Raw genomic sequence first — 18,178 nt, 5'->3', positions numbered from 1 at the left:
TGACTAAGTAAATATGTATCTAACTAGGTAATCTACTACTAGACAAAAATACCGGAGGACAGATAATATGATGCAGAATAGTTGAAACCCCAAGTACGCTATAGATCTCAGCCTTTGTTCTACGTCACATATATACCCAACCTGGCAGAGTCTATAATCCACCCATTTGCCCAGTTGAAAAGTTGAAAAGTTGAAAAGTTCCTCGAGTAGATCAATAGATCTCAGCATTCATACATTTAATTTTGCTCCATCTATATCCCTGCCTCGCCCCTCTCAGTCAAGTGCATAGTATATATAGCGTCAGCTCCTTTAGAATTAAACCGTCTTTACGATACACATTTTATCTTCTGCGTATTAATATAGACCAATTAAAGACAAACCTTGCCTGGGAAATGATTTATTACCAAGAAAAATAAACCGCCACGGTGTACACAATCGCTAATGCACATTCGAAAAATATTGATACCTGAGGCACTGCAGCATCATACTTGTAGATCTATGAGATTGGAGTCAACATCCAATCAATGGAAATTATATAGGCTTACCTTGGCAGGAATATAGTATTCCGATCTATATATAATCGCAAACTAATTACACCCTTGCCAAAAAGTCAGCCAAATTATAGACACTGTGGAGAATGAACGTCCATCTCCGCGCTCTTCCTTGAAACCCACCGCCCGAGCACTTCCGAGGGTATGCCGCATCCGAGAAATTTTCTCTCCGGTCTCCCAATTTCACCGTCCTATTCATTCATCCTTGCCTTATTTTCAACTTCCTGGGGTACGGGGTTTTTGTTTCTTGCTCAATTGCCCTTATATTGTATACTATCCTAAGATTTCTGTCTGCCGAATCCCTGGAAGCTCCACTGGTCTTCAATATTTTTCTTTTCGTTCCATTTTCCCGAACTTTGTCTCTCGCCCGCGTGACGGTTGTGAGATAAAGGTTTACTGTTATTCTTTCGTCGAAGCTCTCTTCATAACCGGCTCGACATAATGGCAGAGACCAATGGGGAGTTGGAGCACTCGAAAGGTGTGTGTTCCCTGGAACCTCCGTGCTGGACAAGGTCCATTAGAATACAGCATGGGCTCCGGGTAAAACAAGATGCAGGGCACACAAGCTAACGGAGGAACAGAGGCTCCTCAAGCTTCCCAAGAGATTACCAATGGCAATGCCCCCGAGGGCACAGAGGAGGACAACACCGGTGGTATGTTTTGTAGACAGGCGCAGAACTGTATAGCGGCGTTCTAACCCGACTATAGGTCTTTTCCAGATCACCGTGAAGCTCCCTCATGCGCCTCATAAGATTCAAGTGATGGTGGGTTCGATGTTTGGAAAGGCCACAAATAGCGAAAATTTATCTGACCTGTTTATTCCTCTAGGTCTCCAGCCAAGAACAGGTCCAGGATGTCCGCCAATCCATTGTCGAGTTACCGGGAACCTTCCAATACACTTGCTTCCACCTCGAGTTCAACGGCAACCGCATCAACGACTTTGTGGAGCTGTCTGAGGTCCCAGACCTCGAGGCCGACTCCGAGATCGTCCTGGTCGAAGATCCCTACACCGAAAAGGAAGCCCGCATGCATATTGTGCGGATCAGGGAGCTAATTGGTGCTTCTGGTGACCGTGTTGATAACCTCCATGGTATCTCCGCTGGCCTGTCTTTGCACGATGCTATCACGGCAGACGCTATCAAGGCCGGCGAGTCGGACAAGGAACACTCGCTCTCCAAATATGACCTCACTGGACCTTCACCGCTGCAAACTATCCTGCCCATCGCAGAGGCTCCTCTGCCAAAGACAGTGAAGTCTATCTCGTTGTCTGCATGGAACCCTGTTCCGTACAACCTCCGCCAGAAAGGCCACTTGCTTTACCTCGTGGTTTCTACTAACGAAGGTGAACAATTCCAGATCACTGCCCATGTGTCTGGTTTCTTCGTGAACAAGTGCTCGAGCGTCAGATTCGACCCATTCCCGAAGCCAACACACCCCAAGAAGGGCAGCGCCCACTCCTTGCTCACTCTCATCTCTCAACTCTCGCCCTCGTTCGACGCCTCCTTCGAGGCCCTGCAGGAGTACAACAATGAGAAGGATCTTTTGACCACTTTCCCCTTCCAGAACGCCATCCCCAACAGCCCATGGCTCATCGCCCCCAGCACTTCGAGCTTGAATGCTCACCAGCCCGATATCACCCGTTCGCAGGAGAACTACCTGATCTCTGGTGTTGATAATGCCGAGACTCTGCGTGACTGGAACGAGGAGTTCCAGACTACCCGCGAGCTGCCCCGCGAGACCGTTCAGGATCGCGTGTTCCGGGAACGTTTGACTTCCAAGCTGTTCGCTGATTATAACGAGGCCGCCGCTCGTGGTGCAGTCCTTGTTGCCCGGGGTGAGGTTGCTCCTCTGAACCCCACCGAGGCGCGGGACGCCCAGATCTTTGTCTACAACAACATCTTCTACTCTTTCGGTGCCGATGGCGTTGGAACTTTCACCTCCGAGGGTGGCGACGAAGCCGCACGTGTGGCTGTGGGCAAGGATGTTCTCGGTATCAAGGCCGTTAACCAGCTTGATATCGACGGACTGTTCACTCCCGGAACCGTGGTGGTCGACTACCTGGGCAAGCGTATTGTTGGCCAGAGCATTGTTCCTGGTATCTTCAAGCAGCGCGAGCCCGGTGAGCACCAGATTGACTACGGTGGTGTTGAGGGCAAGGAGGTTGTGGCTACCCACGCTGACTTTATCCCGGTCTTCGAGAAGCTCTCGAAGGCGCTGCGTGTCAAGCAGCACCCTGTCTGGGACAAGGAAAACAAGCGCCACGAGTTGGAAGGTAGCGTCGAGACTAAGGGACTCTTGGGCACTGACGGCAGGAAGTACGTCCTGGATCTGTACCGCGTGGCTCCTCTGGATGTCGAGTGGCAGGAAGAGGATGGAAGCGATGTTTACCCCCACCGCATGTCCGTTCTCAGACTTGAGTTGGTCGAGTCCTACTGGCGCCACAAGATGAGCCAGTACGTGAAGGCCCAGGTGGAGAGTCGTAAGGCTGCTGCCACCGAGGCTGCCAAGGAGGGCAAGCCTGAGGAGGAGAATGCGGAGCAGGATCGTGTTGACATCTCTGATTTCCACCTTGCTCTCAACCCCGATGTTTTCAGCGGCCAGGTGCCCCAGACTGAGGAGGAGAAGAAGCAATGGGCAAAGGATGAGCAAGAAGTCCGGGATGCCTGTGATCACTTGCGATCCAAGGTCATCCCCGACCTGCTCAAGGACCTGCACGACGGCGACGTCGGCTTCCCCATGGACGGCCAATCACTGACCCAGCTGTTGCACAAGCGTGGTATCAACCTCCGTTACCTCGGAACGTTGGCCAAGCAATCCGCCGAGAAGGGACCTCGCCTGCAGGCCCTGTCCATCCTCGTAGTTCAGGAAATGGTTACTCGTGCCTTCAAGCACGTTGCCAACCGCTACCTGAACAACGTTCCCGCCCCCTTCGTCGCCCCTTGCCTTGCTCACCTTCTGAACTGTCTCCTCGGTTCAGATGTCAACGCTACTCCCAAGGCGGAGATTGACGAATCCCTGCGTGCGATCTTCCCCGAGGGCGATTTCTCTTTTGAGAACGTCACTCCCGAGTCCCTCCGGGCCGAAATCGAGAAGCAGGTCACCATCCGCTTCCGCTTCTCCCTTGAGAAGGACTGGAGCAACTCCCTGAGACACTTGCAGCTTCTGCGTGATATCTCTATCAAGTTGGGTATCCAGCTTGGTGCCCGTGATTTCGCCTTCACCAAGGATCAGGTCAAGGAGCAGGTTGTTGTTCCTATCACTAACGGATCCACACACGAGGAGCCTAAGAAGAAGGGCAAGAAGAAGGGTGGAGACAACAAGTCCCCTACCCGTGCCGCTCCGGCGCCAGCTAAGCCCGCTGTCACTTTCACTGCTGATGACATCCTGAATGTTGTTCCTTTGGTCCGTGATGCCTCTCCTCGCAGCGCATTGGCAGAGGAGGCCCTGGAGGCCGGCCGTATCTCTCTCATGCAGAACCAGAAGCAGTTGGGCCAGGAGCTCATCCTTGAGTCTTTGTCTCTGCACGAGCAAATTTACGGTATCCTGCATCCTGAGGTCGCCAAGCTCTACCACCAGCTTTCCATGCTGTACTACCAGACTGATGAGAAGGAGGCTGCTGTGGAATTGGCCCGCAAGGCCGTCATTGTCACTGAACGCACTATGGGTGTCGATTCGGCTGACACTATTCTGAGCTACCTTAACCTGAGTCTGTTCGAGCACGCCTCTGGTAACACCAAGACCGCTCTAGTTTACATCAAGCACGCTATGGATGTATGGAAGATCATCTACGGTCCTAACCACCCCGACTCCATCACCACAATGAACAACGCCGCCGTGATGCTGCAACACCTCAAGCAGTACAACGACTCCCGCAAGTGGTTCGAGGCCTCTCTCTCCGTCTGTGAGGACCTCTTTGGCAAGGACTCTATCAATACCGCCACTATTCTCTTCCAACTCGCCCAGGCACTCGCTTTGGACCAGGACTCCAAGGCTGCCGTCGGCAAGATGCGCGAGGCATACAACATCTTCCTCACTCAGCTTGGACCCGAGGATCGCAACACCAAGGAGGCCGAGAACTGGCTCGAGCAGCTCACTCAGAACGCCGTCTCTATCGCCAAGCACGCCAAGGACATCCAGGCTCGTCGTCTGCGCCGCAACCCTCTGAACCCTCGTGTGTCTTCCATGGGAACCCGTGTTCAGCCCCAGGTTGGCCAGTCTGCGCCCGAAATCAGTACTCCCGCCGATCCTTCGGCTCTCGACTCTCGCAGCATCGACGAGCTTCTGAAGTTCATTGAAGGTAGCGACGCCACCTCTTCGCGCTCCAAGCAGAAGAAGCGTGCAGCCACCAGCAACCCTAAGCTTCGCGGCTCCAAGCAGTCTAACAAGGCATAAACGATTTCCTACGCCAGCCAGTTCCAGCCAATTTAAACAGCATTAATTGGTTTCCGTTCTTATTTTCTTGGCTATTACATGTGTTAATATCTATATCCATTGTCATTTTGGGGATCGGTGGGCAGGCTTGATGAGCAAAAAGAACTGTTGTATTTTAGATCTCTCTCCTCTCTCCTTTTTTTCTCGTTTTTGGTTTCATCTGCCAGGTTGGGTGGTCTCTTGGGCCGTGCATGGAAAGGACTCGGTTGTCTTAAAATGGGCTCGTATCTGGTGCATTATGCGGATTTGCCACTTGGGTCATTTTCTCTTTCTGAGTAGAATCAATTACGTCGATATGAAGTGTTCGCGCGAGTTGAAGGAGGACAGTGTGGGCGATGACATACTCAAGGATATGATTCTTGAAGGGAATGGGTGAAATGGACTAGATGCATGTATATTTACCTTCAGGAACATGATTGTATACATCTGGAGACTAAGATCGCCATAATAGGCAATATGTGTGTGTTTACCCGCCTTGCTGTATTAGTCAATGTTTGTTTTATTTGTTTGCTCATCCAATGTTGTCCTTCATTTTCCACTCAACACACCCTTTAATTATTCTTCGGCATATCTTATTTACATTGGCTTATTGCTGCATTATTGGCAATACCTGGTTGAGTGCCATCATTGTTCCTATCATGTATCATTGAGGGGTTCGTTAGTAGGGAGGTTGGTACAGTGCAGCCCCAATGACCAGAAGAAACCTGTGACAGTGCTGATTCTTTTGTATGCTAGTAGCAGTTATTATTATTCCTTTTGTCCTAAATGGAGGATGCCCAAGCCACCGCAAAATGGGCAAACCGTGTCCTGCGCCCCTTGACCTCCATCTGCCGCCGAATCGCAAAGCACAAAGAAACGGTGTCGATGATCGCGACCGAGTCAAAACTACAAGGAACAGCAGAGAGCAATGATTTGCCTACTTTGGAACCCGACCACAAACCAGAAAGTCGGCACAACTGCTCAGGCTCGGATGCGGATCCGGATGAAAACGACCCAGCTTGGATTCCAGGGAAAAAGCCCGAGCGACGTCGACCCAGACACAAGTATTCGTCCAAAGCAGAAGATACTGGAGGCAAAAAGCGCAATAGACTATCAATACACAGCCCAGAAGCCCCACGCACTCTGCCCGGCGCTATTGAGGTCGCGACACCACTCATCACTGGGAGGAGGTGGGAGATGCCCTCGAGTGCACCGTCAAAACGCCCGGAAGGCCATGCCAACCCCAATATCCAACTATCACAGCCGCAAGTGTTCCGTGATCGATATTCGCTCCACAAAAGCCCTTGGCAAGAACTTCTTGACCAGTCTGGTGATCCGGGCTTCGCCAGCATAGCACACAATCTTGATCGCGTCTTCCAAAATTTCCTTTGCAACACTGTGATATCGACGCGAGAAGTGAAGCCCTTATCCGAAACAAACAGGCGTGGGGCACGATCCTTGCTGTTCATGGTGGCACGAAGTTTGCCAGAATTTATTGCGAGCGAGCAAGAGGCGCAGGACGAGTTGGACGAAGACGGGGACGAAGATATGTGTAATGCATATTTTACAGAATTGGAAGCATTTTATGCGCCTTATGGGACAGGCTGGAAGCCACTTCGCGAGGCTGTTCGCGCCCAGGGTATCTACTTGATTTCTACCCTGATACAGAATCATTGGATAACAGATTTGATTGCATGCGCGCTGATTGAGAGATGTCGTTCCTTTGCGCCCGAAGAAAGTGACTCTTTGCTCTCTACATTGCTTTCCACACGCAAAAATTACCCATACCCCCAGGCTGTAAGGCCAGTGGTTGGCCATGACCTTTCGGATCCGGTCCGATTGTTACACAAGTATGCTCATCATGGCGTTGCCAATCGCTCTTACATCTTCGATGAACTTACGAAGCTTCTCTTGCGGGGAGCGCTACCTCCAGAGTGGATGGGAACCAAGTTGTGGACTAGCTGGATGACACGAGCAACGATATCCCTCTCAAAAGAGGATGAAGACTGTCCTGCAGCTACGCGTCTGATTGAAGCTGTGATTCTCTCAGCTAGTGGTGTCCGCTCTGTCACCACTGCTCAGAGTCCTACACCAGAATTACTCGTGAAGGGAAAGAAGGGAAAGACTGCTCGTGCTCGTACGACCAGGGCTGTCCCCATAGCGTGGGAAATCTCAAATATTGCACGGCCTTGTCCCTTACAAGTGAAGGATGCACTGAGCAATCACGTTATAAGCCTCATGGCAGCGATCTGCGGCATGCACATTTCAAGGTCTCGTGCCTCCGAAGACACTGATTGTGCGGATGGAACGAAGGCGAGCTGTATTACACGCTATCTTCATATTGCTCTGCAGCGAGAACTAGACTCAATTTCTGTCGTGCAGCGGCCTGATAATGCCCCTCATCAATTATTACGGCGTGGCTGCATCTTGCTGGCTACCAGTCTTGTACAGTGCAACGACGAAATTTTATTGAACAACCACTATACGATGGTGTCAACAGCTAGCATTGACCAATACGCGGAGGTTATAGCATCTCATTCTGACATGATTAGAGAATTAGCATTGTTTGTACACCAAGCGTTCCGCTGCCTCAGAAAGACAGCAGAAGATGAAACCGAACATACTGGCAGCGAAATACGGGACATGATTTCGCAACTCGTCCGCTTAGCTGATACACCAGCTTTGTCCACTTTGCTTGGGCGAGTGGCGGCGGAAGCTGCCATGGAGTTTGCAGAGGCTACAGGAGATCCCGATGACCACATCTGGGCCATCGACGTTCAGGAGGCGGCCGTGAAAAAACAGCGCCAGGAAGAGACTGCCCAAAGGTCTTTAGAAAAACCCGAGAAATCTAGCCAGAGTACGGATCTGTTTCGCTGGGAAGATAGCATAGGGGAGTGGGTGGCATCTACGCCAGCGACCAAGGGAAAGCCCATCCTGGTGCAAAAGGCCCAAAGGCCCATGCGCATGCTATCAAGCCCGGTCCCCTGTATCGCTTCTTCTACAGACACAAACAGCGGCTCACCTGGGTCTGATCGCTTCCAGGACTCTGTCTCAAGTTTGACCTCATCTCCCCTGCCGATGGCGGCCAAGCGGACTTTAGAGGACACCGAGGTTTCACCAACACGGCCTAGAAAACGGCAACGACCCACTCCAGTGGTTGTAGTTGACAAGGGTGAAAATACCCCTCAAGTACGCTCTACTATCTCGACTAGATACAATCCTACTGTGGAACTAGTCACTCGCCGGGACATCCTGCGAGAGCGCAGCACCAATCTGACTAGACGGATGACCCCGGCAACACAACAGGCACGGAAGGTTGAAGTCGTGATCGTCAATCACAAAGAATGCAGCCCGCGTCAGCCTATTGCTCGGCCCCCTTTGGAGCGTGCTGCGAAGCAGGTCCATCGTACAGTAGAGAGGCGAAGGTCTACGCGCCCTTCGGTTTCAACCATGGGCGGCATCGTTGAGCCGCCGAAACCTCGACAAAAGGTCAATCCATATTTTCAGGATAGTGACAGTGACGACGAGCTCAGCTTTTTCTGATCGGGGCCTGACCCCAGGGCTTTCTTGGCTAATTTTAGTTGAGATTACCTTCGCGAGCAGAGTGTCGGATATCCCCCAGAGTCCCCTGGTTCATCCATGACTCTGGGATGTGTATCCCACTTTACATTGCAAAGTGATCTTTTGGCTGTCTATATGGCCGATTTTGATCAACCGTTTACGAGACCTTGGCTCATTTTTATTTGGGAACGGTGGATATGGATGGTCCGCTTTTGTTTTAGGAAATCGGTGTTTAGTACTTTTGATTTGATACCCATGGCGTTGGATTAGGGATTTTTGCTGTTTGGATGTTTGGATGTTTGTTCATGGCCTCTGTAATTGATTTTAGTTTTTCTCAACTTTGGACTAGTCTTTGGACTTCACGATCCCAACAATGCCAATGATGCCAACGGTGCCAACGAATGCCAACGGATGCCAACGGAAAGACCCCACGATTGGACATGAACCTGAGACAATTCAGATGCGCACTTTATATGGCACCTAAGATAAAACAAATTGGAAACGAAACTCCAGCACAAGGCCTTGGATTGTTCATATCATCCCGTTCCAATTCGCCAAACCACGGAGTATAGGACAACCTTGGAAAATGGCAAGAATATATTCATCAGAGGGCAGGCCAAGCACAGTGTCTCGGAGGATAATTCTCCGTGAGAGGAGATTCAGGTCTGATATAAATGAAATCCGCCAAGAAAACACCCCCTGGAGACGGGAGATAACCTTTTACAGTGACGACTGGAGCAAATAATGACCGGAGGTGTTTCACAGCCCCTAATGTGGGTTGACGTGGGCGCTAAAGGAGACGCCAAGCATCAACACGGATCTGCTTCATCCACTTGGCTGTTTCACTATTGAACAGTGCTGGCCAGTCACAGCTCTTGATCGGTATTCCCGCCACTTACGACAACTCGGGCTTGACCTGTCGCGTGTTCTATGTCCATGTTTTGCCAAGCTCTGCTGAGGTTATCTGCAAATATGGGCCCCTGATTTGCTGCATTGGATCTGCAGCATCCTCCATACGGAGTACGCACATGAGAAATCCCTTACACTCACCTGTGGTCCCAGCGTCAAAACCCCCTCTTTCGAGAAATTTGAGAAAAATCCCGGAAATCAAAATGGAAATGACCGAATTCCACATGATATGGGCCGTGCTGGAGGTGGAGAGTCTTGCTGGAATTCTACATATTGGTCCGGTTGGCCCTGGCACTGTCTTACTCTCTCTTTACTAGGACTGAACACAAGGGGAAACAGTCCTTTCTTCTATTTTCGATCTTTCATTGTTCGTTTTCTTCTCTTTTTTTAACTACAATCAATATTGTCTCATTTATTTTGTCTTTGTTATTGAGACAATCCTCATTCTTTCACTGTGGACAATTTTTCATCTTTAGCCCATTTTTTAGCAGTGACTGGATCACTAGCATTCCTGTCGTTGCCCTTCGACAACAAGCCTTTAACAAACATCGCCCGCTGTTCTGTGAACATCTTCGCTTCTCACTGAGCTCGATTGGACTGACAACATATCGAAAAACGGCTTTATTCCATGCTTTCCGTCTGATTTCTATACATTAGATATAGGCAGGTCCTTTACTTTACACCAGCCACCCAACGGAAACCCCTTTGACCCTTGCTTCTGTGGTTTGACCAAGCAACCTAAGGTTATTCCGTTTACTGTTACCTCTTGACAATATCTTCCGAGCCTTCTGTGGGGTCGATCCAGATATCAACGTTTCCCTTTTCATACACTCTTTCCTAGCGAGCCGGCCTCGCTAAACCACACATCAAGTTCAGTCCCAAGCACTTGACGTGCATCTTCTGTCATCATGCACTCCTTTCTGCTGGCGATGTCCCTCGCTGGGCTGACCAGCGCGACGGATATTGAATACATCGAAAAACGATCGGGTTACTCTGTCTACTACGAAGCCATCAACGATAGTCTGGCACGCTATACAATCCTCGCCCTTGGCTGTGCTGCCGCCGCTTATTACATCTGGCAGCTCGTCTTCTGCTTCTCTCGCCACCTTCGACGCCTGGCAAGCTTTAACGATGACCGGCAACGGTACTTCGTCTCAACACACAATACCTTTGCCTGGATCAAGGAGCATATAATCTATGCTGCATTGTTCCGCAACCGACACAACCTTGAACTCCAGCTCTCGTCAGCTATTAACATGGGCACTTTGCCTAGCCGCTTCCATGCGTTCCTTATCACCGGCGTTATCGCCATGAACGTCACGCTTTGCTGTGTGACAACTCCTTATGGAACCGAAACAGACACGCTTGCTGGTGTCATTCGTAACCGTACCGGAGTGATGGCAACGGTGAACTTGATCCCATTGATCTTGATGGCAGGCCGTAGCAACCCTCTAATTGCTATGCTCCATGTGCCTTTTGATACATGGAATCTGCTCCATCGCTGGCTCGGCCGCATCGTGGTGCTGGAGAGTCTTGCACATGTGTTTGCATGGGCTATTCCCAAAGCCCAAGCGAAAGGCTGGAAGGTTGTCGGAATGGCTCTGGGTGGCAGCAGCTTTTTGCTGACTGGCTTGGTGGCTGCTTGCGCGTTCACTGCGCTCTTGCTGCATTCGCCCTCGCCTATTCGCCATGCATTCTATGAGACATTCCTCCATTTGCACATTGCCATTACGGCAGTTTCCATGGGTTTCCTCTGGGTCCATCTCAACGGGCTGCCAGCGCAAGCCTATCTACTTGCTGCCCTCATCCTCTGGGCACTCGAGCGAGCCACCCGCTTCTTAATCATTGTGTACCGCAACTGCGGTCGTGAATCCACCACCGCAACCATCGAGGCTTTGCACGGCGACGCAATGCGCATTACCCTGCGCCTGGCCCGCCCCTGGACCTTCCGTCCGGGTCAGCACATCTACCTCTACATCCCAGCAGTGGGCTTGTGGACCTCACACCCGTTCTCCGTTGGCTGGAGTGAAACGGCAGACAGTCATTCCGACGAGAAGTCTCTCCCACTCACAAGCAAAGACATCCTCAATGCGCCCCAAAAAGAAACCATCTCTCTCCTTGTCCGCCGCCGGACCGGAATGACCGACAAGCTCTTCCAGCGCGCTTCGAACTCCTCGACCTCACAGATTACCCTCCGCGCCTTCGCCGAGGGTCCATATGGCAACATTCACACCATGGACTCATACGGTACGGTGATGCTCTTCGCCGGCGGAGTCGGCATCACCCACCACGTCCCCTTCGTCCGCCATCTGGTCGCCGGGTTCGCGAACGGCACCGTCGCCGCCCGCCGCGTCACCCTCGTCTGGATCATCCAGTCCCCCGAACACTTGGAGTGGATCCGGCCCTGGATGACCAGTATCTTGGCAATGGATCGCCGCCGTGAAGTCCTGCGCATTATGCTCTTTATTACACGGCCGCGCAACACCAAGGAGATCCAGAGCCCCTCTGCAACCGTGCAGATGTTCCCTGGCCGTCCGAATATTGACACACTGGTCGGTATGGAGGTCGAGAATCAAGTTGGTGCCATGGGCGTTCTTGTCTGCGGCAATGGCGGTCTGAGTGATGACGTTCGCCGTGTTTGTCGAAAAAGACAGGCTCAGTCTAGTGTTGATTATGTGGAAGAGAGTTTCTCTTGGTAGACTGACGTACTTGGTAGATATATGTGGCTGTCTTTTTTGGCGTATGAGCGTGTTTGTTGTGATGGTCCCTGTCGTCTTTTTACGCAGGATTATGCGACAGTATAAGCCTGTTGCCTGTTCGCTTTGCTTTGCAGCTGGCTTTTCTTGTATACTTTGATCGTTTTGTTCTCTTCTGGTAGCGATCTTCCTGTCGTCATGGTTTTATAGAGTTGTACATATCTTTCCTGCGAATGCACGGTTTGATTAGAAATTCTTCTCAACTTAAGCATCGAGGCTCAATGATTCAAACAGCAGTCCAGGGAATAACCGCCGACTTCGTCGTTCTCCACAAACAAGCCTTTAACTTATAGCGACCTGCCTGATGAACAGCTCTGCCTCTCGTTCACTACATAGCCATAACAATAGTACAGTCAGACCTAACTAGACACTAAGCAGTACATAACTAGGTACACAGATATTTCGTCTGTTTCAATCTTGCACAACCATCCACCATATCTGCTTCTTTTCCGCCATTCCCATAGGCCACAATCCACACTCGAGGGATACGTATGTCTTCAATTCGTGCAGGGCATGTATTTTGATGCACTCGCCGCAATGTATGCGACTAGGGGTAATAGAACGAAACTATTCCCCAAGAAGTCCGGGGCATCTGCTTAGGTGATATGATTCTTCACTTGGGAGAACATTCTAACATTCCCGGAGTCCGTGAGTTCCACGAGCTTATAAATCCAACAAGTGGGCCCCGGGGGGTTGGCCCGGGGAAGGCTAATATGACCTCATCGTATACATACTTAAACCATCTATTAAGAATTCGTCTCTCTCAATCATCTGTTTAATCTTCAGTTCCATTTCTTGCTTTGTCAATATGCCAGAACCAACTATCACCCTCTACACGATCCAGACCCCCAATGGAATCAAAATATCCATAGCGCTAGAGATGCTTGGGTACAGTAGTTTCCTTGACCTTCTGACGCTTGGTACTAAGAGTGTAGCCTGCAATATAGGGTCGAAAAGATTGACATATCGAGGAACGTTCAAAAGGAAGAGTATGTCTTTACAAATACCCAAATACCCACACAAACAAAGCTAACTACCGTAAAGCTGGTTTCTCAAAATCAACCCCAATGGCCACATCCCTGCCTTGACAGACCTCTTTAGCGATGGCAAGGAGATCCGGCTATTTGAGTCTGGTAGCATTCTGGAATATCTGGCAGAGCAGTACGATCACGACAACAAGATCTCATTCCCCAGGGGCACGCGGGAATACTACGCTATGAAGAACTGGCTGTTCTTCCAGAATGCGAGCCTAGGACCTATGCAAGGCCAAGCCAACCACTTCACACGGTATGCGCCTGAGCGCATTGAGTACGGTGTGAACCGTTATGTCAACGAATGTCGCCGATTGTATGGTGTTTTGGACAAACATCTTGCTACGTGTCAGTCTGGTTGGCTTGTCGGTGACCATGTCTCTATTGCCGATATCTCACACTGGGGATGGATAGCTGCTGCGGGATGGGCTGATATCGATATTGACGAGTTCCCGAATGTTAAGGCTTGGGAGAAGCTTATGGCTTCGCATCCAGGTACTGAGAGTGGTCGTCATGTCCCTTCTCCTCATACCATTAAAGATCTGATTCAGAATAAGGCGGCTGTGGATAAAACGGCTGCTGAAGCCAGGTCTTGGATCCAACAGGGGATGCAGGCCCAGGCTAAAGGCAAAGTTTAAAGAAGAACTGCTGGGAGATTGATGACTTGGATAGCTGCGCAGATGATTTCAAACCGAAATTCCAATCAAGAGATCATAAACTAAATATTTTTCTGATTGTGTGTGAGTGTTATAGAACACTTTACATGGGCACGTATACCCCAGATTGTAGGCCATATCCCAGGGCTTTCCTTTTCCATTTCAGTGCTCGCCCCTTGCCGTTCTTTTTATCACCGAGTAAGACTGTGCATGCCCACTGAGTATCGAACAAATCGTAAACCTACAAGCACAGATCCGAAAGGCCTTATCGTCGTGTAGAGTCCAGATCACAGGGTCCTCAAAATCTACTGCTGACGTAATCTCTCTAGACTTCCAACCTGGGAAGGAACCTTGGAGTCGGATGGCACTGAGAGGAGATACCTACGTGTAGCTCCTTCCCTCTCCATATCACTGCACCACGAGCGGAATACACAGTGTTGTTACCCGCGTTCCTTGACTCGCTCTCCCGAGTCCTGGCCTGTTGAGGTCAGCATCTGCATACACACACAATGAGCGATACACCCCCGGATGCTCCGCAAATTCCTTGAATGCAATGACTCGGCAGACACGTTAAGGCAGAACCAGACAGTATCCGACAATTCTGCTAAGGATGACTGGCCCAGAGATTCCTTCCAAAAAGAATGTTTTTTTTTTCTACGGGACATTAACGGGTCAGTCTTGAAATCATCAAATCGACCCTCCGTCATGCGTCATGCTAGAGTGATAGGTTCTGTGATCAAACTTTGAGGCCCTGCCCTGCCCTTCTTGATGGAAAGCCACTCCGTTCAGTCAATGGCATGGCATATGAGATGCTGTTGCAGACGCAACTTGATTGACTCGCGGCCTATGTACCAGCCAACACCTTGCTTGATTGAGCTTCTGAATGACAATAGCATCCACAATACTATTGAAGGGGCTTCTTTCATGTGGAATGGACAACAGGATGAACTACGGCAACCTTTGACCTGAAGCAATGGAAAAAGAAGAAGCAGTTGGGAGATTTGGATTGAAAACCGGAGAGGCTAAAGCCATCTACCTACATAGGTACTGGGCTAATGCCGAGGAGTGGAATCCTCAGCCTATATTTCATCGAACTCTCATTACAGCATGCTACTTTTATTCTCCCCCCAAACCTCATTTCCCTTTTAAAGATCATCTTGCTCTTCATCAAAAAGTGTTGGTTTTCATAATCTCCATCCGAACCTTCCCAATAGTTACCGGCTCTACTAACTCTGCCTCCTAGTTAAATCAGGCTAAGGTCTACCCTTTGAACAGGCCTAACTAAAAGTTGGACCAATGGAGCCTCTGAAAGGAAATAAGAGAAGAATGAAGTAAAAACCCGGAAATTGTACAGACTGTGACTGTACATCCATGAAGACGAAGCGGAGAACTTGATAATATCGGGTCCGGGGATACCCAAATCCGAGTATGGCCTCGCCACCGCCTACGAAATAAGATTTTGCTGAAATCACGTGTTCATGCTCGCCTCTTGAACACCGCAGCTTCTTTCATCTCTTCCACCTATATCACTTACTACTCACATTTTTCTATCCAAAGCAGCAGTCATGGCTTGGCGCAACCAGGGAATAACTGGCTCCAACAACATCCCGCTTGGCCGGCGACGCATGGGCGGCGAGGATGGAGAGGAGGAAAGTCGCACTGTGACCCCTTCTTCTATCCCCTCTTCGTCTATGGGTCCCGATGGTCCAAAGCGTGGGCGTAGCCCTGTTCGAGGTATGTTTCTTCCAAACTCAAAGGTGAAAACAAAATCAAGACTGACCTTGCTTCAAAGCCGATCCAGCTCCCTTGAACACCGATGGCGATGGCAAGAGGCGCAAGAAGCGCAACCGCTGGGGTGACCAACAAGAGAATAAGGCTGCCGGTCTTATGGGCCTGCCGACTATGATCATGGCGAACTTCACCAGCGAGCAGCTTGAAGCTTATACGCTTCACCTTCGTATTGAGGAAATCAGCCAGAAGCTTCGAATCAACGACGTGGTCCCCGCCGATGGTGACAGGTATGTGCTTTCATCCTTTGTAAACTGCGTTTATCTGTATACTGACTTTGATCACAGATCTCCCTCGCCACCTCCTCAGTACGACAACTTCGGAAGACGTGTGAACACTCGCGAGTACCGTTATCGCAAGCGTCTTGAGGACGAACGTCATAAACTGGTCGAGAAGGCCATCAAGACCATCCCTAACTACAACCCGCCTTCTGACTACAGACGCCCCACCAAGACCCAGGAGAAGGTCTACGTCCCCGTGAATGACTATCCAGAGATTAACTTCAGTATGATAACTAACCCTCTAACTCCTAACCATTCTTCCATTGCGTCTATCACGAGTCCCTACTCGACTCGAGCTGACAAGGCATACCACTTTGGATGTCCTCAGCTTGTTTCTTGCTAAACCGTGGTGCTTGATGCTGCACATATTTAAAAAAATTACAGGATCACTAACACCTAGCTCTTGCTATTTTTACAGTTGGCTTACTCATAGGACCTCGTGGAAACACCTTGAAAAAGATGGAGACCGAGTCCGGTGCCAAGATTGCCATTCGAGGCAAAGGCTCCGTCAAAGAAGGAAAGGGTCGGTCTGACGCCGCTCACGGTAGCAACCAGGAAGAAGACCTGCACTGTCTGATTATGGCGGACACCGAAGAAAAGGTTAACAAGGCCAAGAAGCTTGTCCACAATGTCATTGAAACAGTAAGTTCCCATGTCTCGTTTTGTCGATCAAAACCCGGTATTAACAGTTGCTAGGCCGCATCCATCCCTGAAGGCCAGAACGAGCTCAAGCGCAACCAACTTCGTGAGCTGGCTGCTCTTAACGGTACCCTTCGTGACGACGAGAACCAGGCTTGCCAGAACTGTAAGTGAACACCTTTCAAACGTCCTTTGTTGCGCGATTAATTCTAACCGTGGTTCTTATCAGGTGGTCAAATTGGACACCGTAAGTATGACTGCCCCGAGCAGCGTAACTTCACTGCGAATATCATCTGTCGTGTCTGTGGCAATGCTGGCCATATGGCTCGTGATTGTCCTGACCGCCAGAGAGGCAGTGACTGGCGTAACGCCGGCGGCCCACGTGGCGATCGTGCTGTTGGCACTGGTGATGCCGTGGATCGCGAGATGGAGGTAAGTTCTCTTTGCTCATGACTGCTTTCTCGGGCATGGTACTAACAACCCCTTAGCAACTGATGAATGAATTGTCTGGTGGTGCTCCTGGCGAATACGAGCCCCGTCGCATTGAAGCCGGTCCCGACAGTGGCAATGGCCGTCCCGACGACCGTGATGTGAAGCCCTGGCAGCAGCGTGGACCGCCGCCCCAAAGCGATGTGGCTCCATGGCAACAGCGCCGAGACCCTCGCCCTCGTGACGACTACGGATCCCGCGATAACTATGGATCCCGCGACAATCATGGACCTCGTGACGACTATGGATCTCGCAGCCAGGGTGGTCCTGCCCCTTGGGCTGCGCAGGGCCAACCCCAAGGTCCACCCCAAACCCGCGACTACGCTTACGGATCTCAAGGCGGTTATGCTGCTCCTGGTGTTGCTCCGGGTGCTGCTCCTTGGCAGCAACCGGCCCCTCCTGGCGGACAGCAGCCTGCCTATGGTGGTGGTTATGGTGGATACGGGTATGCGGCTTATCCTCCTGGCATGGGAGCTCCTGGTGCTGCCCCCCTGGTATGGGCGCACCTCCTCCCCCTCCTGGTATGGCTCCAATGTACCCCGGAGGTGCCGGCAGTCCTCCTCCTCCGCCCCCGCCTGGCGATGCTCCGCCTCCGCCGCCTCCAAGCGACCTGCCTCCCCCACCCCCACCCCCACAGTGATGACCTCGCCTTCCCAGCGAAGAAAAAAGATCTCAATTCAAATAGTTTGTTCATGCGTGAAGAAATTGGCTATGGAGGCTTTGAAAGACAATCCAACGAGGATTTATTTCAGAAGCCCACGGCTCGCTAACGATTGTTCCAAAAACGCCATAGTTGTCCTTTTCTATACAATTTTGAGTAACCGACTAATTCTTTCTAGTTCACCTTGAATTCAATGTTGGATTATCGTATTTGTCCTGTACACTCGTAAATGAATGTAGCGGTTTAACTAGCAGATCCTAGTTAGTTAACTCGAAGTAGATGCCTCAGGCCCCACTTATAGGTCAGCCCCAACATTTCTCCGCAAAATCAAGCTCCCTTCAATTATGTCCTGCTTCATGTCCTCCTATATGTCTTTCCGTACAATACAAGTCACTGGCACTTTATAAATTCATACCAGTTGTGTTACACTAAAGAATAATTGGACT

The 18,178-nt window shown here is 50.5% G+C and overlaps 5 protein-coding genes across 5 annotated transcripts; all 5 read left to right on the top strand.

Moving 5' to 3' along the window:
- Positions 1-992: 992 nt before the first annotated feature.
- Positions 993-4,943, top strand: N7518_004095 (translation initiation factor 3 subunit CLU1; the record flags this gene model as incomplete). The annotated part of the gene is made up of 4 exons (XM_057185022.1): positions 993-1,029; positions 1,133-1,204; positions 1,260-1,315; positions 1,380-4,943. 4 exons carry the CDS (start codon positions 993-995, stop codon positions 4,941-4,943), a joined length of 3,729 nt encoding a protein of 1,242 aa, XP_057041792.1.
- Positions 4,944-5,747: 804 nt separating this feature from the next.
- Positions 5,748-8,504, top strand: N7518_004094 (uncharacterized protein; the record flags this gene model as incomplete). Its single annotated transcript, XM_057185021.1, has 1 exon — positions 5,748-8,504. The coding sequence occupies one exon, from the start codon at positions 5,748-5,750 to the stop codon at positions 8,502-8,504; it is 2,757 nt and encodes a 918-aa protein (XP_057041791.1).
- A 1,835-nt stretch (positions 8,505-10,339) lies between these two features.
- On the top strand, positions 10,340-12,130 carry N7518_004093 (ferric reductase family protein; the record flags this gene model as incomplete). The annotated part of the gene is made up of 1 exon (XM_057185020.1): positions 10,340-12,130. One exon carries the CDS (start codon positions 10,340-10,342, stop codon positions 12,128-12,130), a length of 1,791 nt encoding a protein of 596 aa, XP_057041790.1.
- An 865-nt stretch (positions 12,131-12,995) lies between these two features.
- On the top strand, positions 12,996-13,856 carry N7518_004092 (glutathione S-transferase family protein; the record flags this gene model as incomplete). The annotated part of the gene is made up of 3 exons (XM_057185019.1): positions 12,996-13,075; positions 13,123-13,176; positions 13,232-13,856. 3 exons carry the CDS (start codon positions 12,996-12,998, stop codon positions 13,854-13,856), a joined length of 759 nt encoding a protein of 252 aa, XP_057041789.1.
- Positions 13,857-15,428: 1,572 nt separating this feature from the next.
- bbp (putative zinc knuckle transcription factor/splicing factor MSL5/ZFM1) lies at positions 15,429-17,841 on the top strand (the record flags this gene model as incomplete). Its single annotated transcript, XM_057185018.1, has 7 exons — positions 15,429-15,608; positions 15,667-15,892; positions 15,950-16,167; positions 16,362-16,585; positions 16,640-16,748; positions 16,812-17,014; positions 17,071-17,841. The coding sequence occupies exons 1-7, from the start codon at positions 15,440-15,442 to the stop codon at positions 17,839-17,841; spliced, it is 1,920 nt and encodes a 639-aa protein (XP_057041788.1). The 5' UTR covers positions 15,429-15,439.
- Positions 17,842-18,178: the final 337 nt, after the last annotated feature.

Source organism: Penicillium psychrosexuale (genome assembly GCF_028828465.1).
Source record: "Penicillium psychrosexuale strain IBT 29551 chromosome Unknown utg000003l, whole genome shotgun sequence".
Lineage (NCBI taxonomy): Eukaryota > Fungi > Ascomycota > Eurotiomycetes > Eurotiales > Aspergillaceae > Penicillium > Penicillium psychrosexuale.
Note: the sequence above shows the minus strand (reverse complement) of the source record. Positions and strands in the feature narration are given on the sequence as shown.